Source organism: Eurypyga helias, unplaced genomic scaffold (genome assembly GCF_000690775.1).
Source record: "Eurypyga helias isolate BGI_N326 unplaced genomic scaffold, ASM69077v1 scaffold26249, whole genome shotgun sequence".
In the NCBI taxonomy this organism is placed as follows: domain Eukaryota; kingdom Metazoa; phylum Chordata; class Aves; order Eurypygiformes; family Eurypygidae; genus Eurypyga; species Eurypyga helias.
Window position 1 is genome coordinate 2,082 of NW_010270479.1, and position 5,664 is coordinate 7,745.

The 5,664-nt window shown below is 63.1% G+C and overlaps 2 protein-coding genes across 2 annotated transcripts in view; both read right to left on the minus strand.

Moving 5' to 3' along the window:
- HTR6 (5-hydroxytryptamine (serotonin) receptor 6, G protein-coupled) overlaps positions 1–651 on the minus strand; it is a gene marked incomplete at its 3' end in the record, with an annotated part of 2,726 nt that extends 2,075 nt beyond the window's left edge. The window contains exon 1 of the mRNA XM_010158466.1: positions 1–651. This exon is cut by the window's left edge and continues 75 nt beyond it. Coding sequence (XP_010156768.1) covers positions 1–651 — 651 coding nt within the window.
- Positions 652–5,609: 4,958 nt separating this feature from the next.
- NBL1 (neuroblastoma 1, DAN family BMP antagonist) overlaps positions 5,610–5,664 on the minus strand; it is a 1,228-nt gene continuing 1,173 nt past the window's right edge. Inside the window, 1 exon segment of the mRNA XM_010158467.1 lies at positions 5,610–5,660. Within this exon segment, the coding sequence (XP_010156769.1) occupies positions 5,610–5,660 (51 nt within the window).

Here is a 5,664-nt window from a genome sequence, read left to right on the forward strand (position 1 = left end):
TGCCAGCAGGATGCGGCAGTAGGTGAAGGAGATGGCGGCGGACGGGAGGAAGAAGGTCAGGCAGGAGGCCACCAAGGCGTAGGGCAAGCTGACCAGCAGCCGGCACTGGTCCTCGTCCCCCCGGGAGGTGACGTTCGGGGACCGGACCTCAAAGTCCAGCTCGTGCCAGCCCATCTTGATGGGCAGGAAGGAGGCCAGCGCAGCCAAGGTCCAGGTGGCCAGGATGAGCCAGAGGGCTCTGCAGGAGGTCATGCGCAGCTTGTACTTGAGGGGGGAGATGATGAGCAGGTAGCGGTCCAGGCTGATGACGCAGAGGTTGAGGATGGAAGCGCTGCAGCACATGACGTCGAAGGAGTACCAGAGGGAGCAGAAGTCGCCCCGCAGCACCCAGTGGCCGTAGAGCTGGTTGAGCATGGCGGGGGGCATGACCACCAGCCCCACCATCAGGTCGGACATGAAGAGGGACACCAGGAAGTAGTTGGAGGTGTTGCGGAGGGAGCGCTGGGTGACGATGAGGAGGATGAGGAGGAAGTTCCCCGCCGTGGTCAGCAGGATGATGAAGCAGAGGAAAGCGGCCACCCAGCTGCTCCCCACCAGCAGCGAGTGCTCCCCCAGCACGCTGGCGTTGGGGGCCCCCAGATCGCCCTCCATGAGGAGCCCGCGGGACCTTCTCCAGCCGTGACCTGCACTAGGTGATCATGGCCGGAGCCGGCTCCAGGGGAAGAAGTACCGTCTCTCTCCCTGCTCTGTGCCCGTCCTCCTTTCTCCTCTCCCTCTCTTCCCCCACTCTCTCTCTTCACTGGCAATCAGGGCAGAGTGACATTCCCAGGAGCCGATCAGCAGTAGGAAGCATCCCCTCCCCGTTACTCACAGCCAGGCATTTCCTTGTCCCTGCAAATCCTGCGCTGGGATGTCCCTGGACGCTGCTGCTGGATGCTGGGGATGCTCGGGATGCTGGGATGCTCTGGATGCTCGAGATGCCACGGTTGCTCTGGATGCTGGGATGCTCTGCATGTGCTGGAGCAGGGAATAATCTGGACCCTGGGATGCTCGGGATGCTCTAGATACTGGGATGCTCTGGAGCCTGGGATACTTCAGATGCAGGGGATGCTCTGGATGCTGGGGATGCTCTGGGTGCTGGGGATGCTGTGGACCCAGGATGTTTCAGATGCCAGGGATGCTCTGGATCCTAGGATACTCCGGATGCTGGGGATGCTCTGCCCCCTCCCGACGCTCAGCCCTCGCCCCCCCCGCTGGGCTCGGGTACCTGCAGAGCTCTGTCCCTCCGTGCCCGAGCTCTGCTGCTGCTGGAGACGGTGGGGAGAGGCAGAGCAGCCCGAGGCGAGCACAGGGATGCTCCCAGCTGAGCTGCTCCCGAGGAGGAAGATGCGGGAGGGTGGGAAGGTGTCCCTCCCCGGCCAGAGGTGCGGGTGAGCGTGTGTGTGCAGGTGGAAAAGGATGGAGAAATGCTGATTCGAAGGAGGTGGGGCTGGAGAGGAGGAGATGATATTAAATGCTAATGAAAACAGGGATCTGGCCGAAACTCCGCAAAGTGGCAGCCTGAGAGTTCCCTTTTCTGCCTTAAAGAGACAGCCAGCACCGAGCTCTGCCTCCGCTCCGTCGGCCTCTGCCAGCGCCGGAGGCTCACCCGGGAGGTGGGCAGCGACCCCCAGGCCAGCAGCACCGAGCGCCAGGCTCCGGCCCCCCTACCAGGGCACAAAAGGCAAAATTTTGCAAAGCCAAATAAAAAGGAACAAAACCTGCACGTAACAGCCTGGCGTCGCCTGCTCAGGAAGCGGCCGGAGGCACGGGAAGGACTTGCTGATTTTCCAGCCATCTGCAGCCAGGGATGGAGGGTGCGAGGAGACACCATGGGAAACGGCTGCACCCACGCTGGGATAACCGCTCCGGGGTTCGTGGGGCCGGCCTCGGTGCAGCCCCGCTCCCTGCTTCGCAGGGGCAACCCCCCATGGACCCAGGGCAACTCGCCCTTCGGCAACGTGGCGGAGGATCTGCCGGCAGCGTCATCCCTTCTGCTTCAGAAGACGCTTTGGGATCTTTACGTGCTGTTGAGTTTCCCGTGCTGCCACCCGACGCTGCAGGGCCGATACCTCGGGGTGCTTGGCAGGGACTGATTTAATTACCCGGCCGCCGAAAGGTTGGATTTTCTGCAAACGGCTGCGATTCCAGTCACGGGGAGACCCGAGCCGAGAGCACCGACTCCAGCACAAACCAGAGCTGCGTCTGTCTCTGTGGTGCCCCTGGCACCGACCCCTGCAGTCACAGGGCCGGACGCTGCCCTCTCCTCCCTGCGCCGCCACCGAAGCTCGCGCTAACACGCTTCCCCCGGGAAGATGCTTCCGCAGAGGCGTGGGCGAGAGCACGCTGCACCCCCACACCGGCTGCACCCCCCCCACCGCCGGCCCTGGAGCAAAAATCTGTCTCTTTCCCAAGATCCACTTTTCTAATCACCTTTTCCACAACTTTGTCCTGCTTTTCCTAGTGGGTGAATGGGAAACTCAGGCCTGGAAACCACCTCTGAGCAAGGGACGAGAGACGCAAAGCCGGGCTCACCCCCGTGTGTGGACACAGCCCATTCCCCCCCAGCATCTCCATCCCACCGGGAAGCTGTCGAATGGGAAGCAGCTGCCATCACTCCTGTCGGGACCAGCTTTCCAGGGAGCTTGCGTGTCTGCCCTCCCTCTGCTTCCCCAGGCCCCTCTCCTTGGATGCTCCTGGCCAAACCCAGCCCGGCCACCTCTGCGTCACTCCGTCCTGGCAGGCGTCCAGGGCAGAGCACTCGCACGCACGGCTCTGATCGCAGCAGGAGGCCGCTTTGCAAAAGCGCTCGTACCAGGAAACCCTCGCTTCCTTGTCCCATCTGGGTTGGGAACAAGGAAGCAAACCCACGCCGCGGAGGCCTCCCCAGCAGCCCAGACCTCTCCCAGCTGGATCCAGGCTGATGCTCCGCGAGGAAGCGGCGGCGCAGTGCAAAGCTTCTCTCCGGAGAAGGAGGCCGGATCGCGTGTCCTCCCCAACCAGGCGCGTGGGAGGTTCCCGACGCTCGCTTTGGATGTCTTTGCTGGAGAAGTGGATCTGGATTGATCCAAGCACAATGTGTTTTAAAAAAAAAAACCAGCCTTAAAATGAGGCCCGAATCCTACCGTTGTCCCTGTGAAACGCTCCTCTGCTCCGGCAGCTCTGCTGACCCCGTTGTGCTGCGTTGCTGGGGTCGTGGCTGCCGCCAGCGCTGCTCTCCAGTGCCGCTGGCAGGGAAAGCAAAGCCGGGGTGTCCGCAGCCACCCAGGCGTCGGCACGGCCAAAGAAACGGCTGCTGAGCCCCAGGGAGCAAACCGGGACCTCAGGGAGGACATCCGGGCAGTCCAGGCCTTAACGCGGCGGTCCCAGTAGTGCAATCCGCTCCCTGGATCTCATTCCGTCCTTTAGCTGGGATGCTCCTTAGGGGGGATTTGGGACACTGGCTACCTGTGACAGTTCTGTTTTCCTCTACACACAACAGCCCCCCGCTGCCTGCCTCTGCTGCGGCCCAGGTTGGGTCGGAAGGTGGAGACATCCTGCTCCCAGCTCCCTGCACTCCCGGAGTCTCTAGAGGAGTCCCACTGCTAAATCCAGCTCCTCTTCCCACTGCACACCAACAGAAGTGCTGGAGGTGGGTGACAGCGTCGGGTTTTCCCCCTTTTCCTGCCTCCGGGCTCTCTGGTAACGCTCCTGTCCTTGGCAGGGCACTTCACAGCCTAACAGCATTCTCTTAACGCACTGGGCACTTCCACCCCTGCCAGAATCCCCCCTTCGTGGCGCCCCTCCCGCTCCACCACCCCGAGAGCTGCTTTCCCAACCGGTCCAGAGGCCCTGGGACTCCGAGGCAAGCGCTGGCCGCGTGCGTGGTGCAGCCTCCTGCCTCTCCCGCGGCCGACGGACCTTCCCCAGGGTTGGGCTCAGCCAAGGGAGCACCGTCGGGTCGTTTCGGAGGGCGCAGCCAGGCCGGGTGTCGCGGCATCAGCCCTGCCCGGGGAACGCTTCATCCAAACGCCCTTGGGAAGAGGCGCTGGGGTCCCCTCCTCACCCACGCCATGTCCACGTCCAGGTTCGCCGTCCTCCACTCCAGAGGCACTCCTGGAGGCCGTGAACATCTGGATGCCAGGAAAACAGGCTGGATCAAGAGTGTCACCTAGCGGCAACGGAGCCGATAAGGGTTGTATCATCCCGCCGAGACCCCACGCACTTCCCACACAAGTGGGACCCCGCAGCCCTCAAACCCTCGACGCGGGCCCTGCGCAAGCACGCCTGGGCGGCAGCGGATGCGCAGCCTCCCCGTGTCCACACGCAGCCCAGATGCTCCCTGTTTGGGGTCGGTTTTCCTTTCAGCATCTCGCCCTCCTCCTCCTCCCAGACTGAACGTGGCAGGAAAGCTCAAAGGGACCCGTCATTCTGCCCTGCCCCGAACCTCCCGCGCTGCTCTCCCCGCTGCCAGGGGCCTCTCCCCCGTCAGCGCTGCCGCCCAAAACCCGACGGGCACCACCAGCGCTGAGAAATGGAAGTCACAACTAATTTATTTCAGAAACAAAACCACCAAACCCTTGTAAAAAGGAGGGGGAGGCATGGATTACAAGCTCTGGAAGCTCTTGTCAGGACAGCGCCAAAGAAATCAGCTTTATACAACAGAGAGAAAGGGGTAGCAGGAGGGGTCCGGGGCCGTCCCCCCACTCCGAGCCTCCCCAGCCCTGCATGAGCCGTCCCCTGGGAAGACGCAGCGGCATCCTGGCACTCGTCCCCCTTCTCCCTCCACCACCATTAAAGTGCAGCAGGGAGAGGGGGAGGGGGCTGGCTCCCCCCAGCACCAGCCTGCCCTAGGCCTGTCCCCGCGGTACCCACGGAACCCCAGTGCCTGGAGCTTCGTGGTGGCCCTGAGGACCAGGAAGGAAAGGCTTCTCCCCACCACGCTTCCCAGCAACCTCACGTGCCACATCCCGGGCCAAAACCCTCCCCAGGAGCTCCCTAAATGAAGGGGCTGGGCTTGAATGAAGATCCAGCGGGTGCCGGGAGGAACAGCGTGGCCGTGCTGCGCCCACGCGTCCTCGGGCTGGCGGGGCAGAGAGGAGGAAGAAGAGACACCGCCGGTGCCACACACCCCGGGAGAGATGTCCGTCCCGTGGGGCTGCGGAGAGGACACATCCCTTCTTCCTCCGCCTCAGGCACAAGCTGTCTCCAAGGGAAAATGCCAGGAGGACTCATCAAGGACTCCGGAGCAGGTCAGGAGCTTGCAGCCAGCCCCTGGGGAGCCCAGCTCAGCTCCTGCTCTCAGCCCCTCGCCCGGGTTCCAGCTCCTCTCAATATATTATTATTATTATGTGCAAGTAGTTTTGCGTCAGAAAAGCCCGAGCCCTCCCCTCTCGCCCTGCAGCTCCCACGTCCGCCCCTCAGCCCTGCCTGTGCCTCAAAACATTCCTCCAGCCCCGGGGGTGTCGTGGAGAGCAAAGCGTGAGGGTAGCTATTAGACAGCAAAGACTCCACCACCCCACCCCTCCCTCCCCAAAACCCCGTCCCTCTCCCTCGCACACCCCCCTGCCCGCGCAGGACAGTCCGAGAGGTCACTCGTCGCCCTCCTCCTCGTGGTGGTGGTGGCTGGAGGGGGGGGGTTCCTCC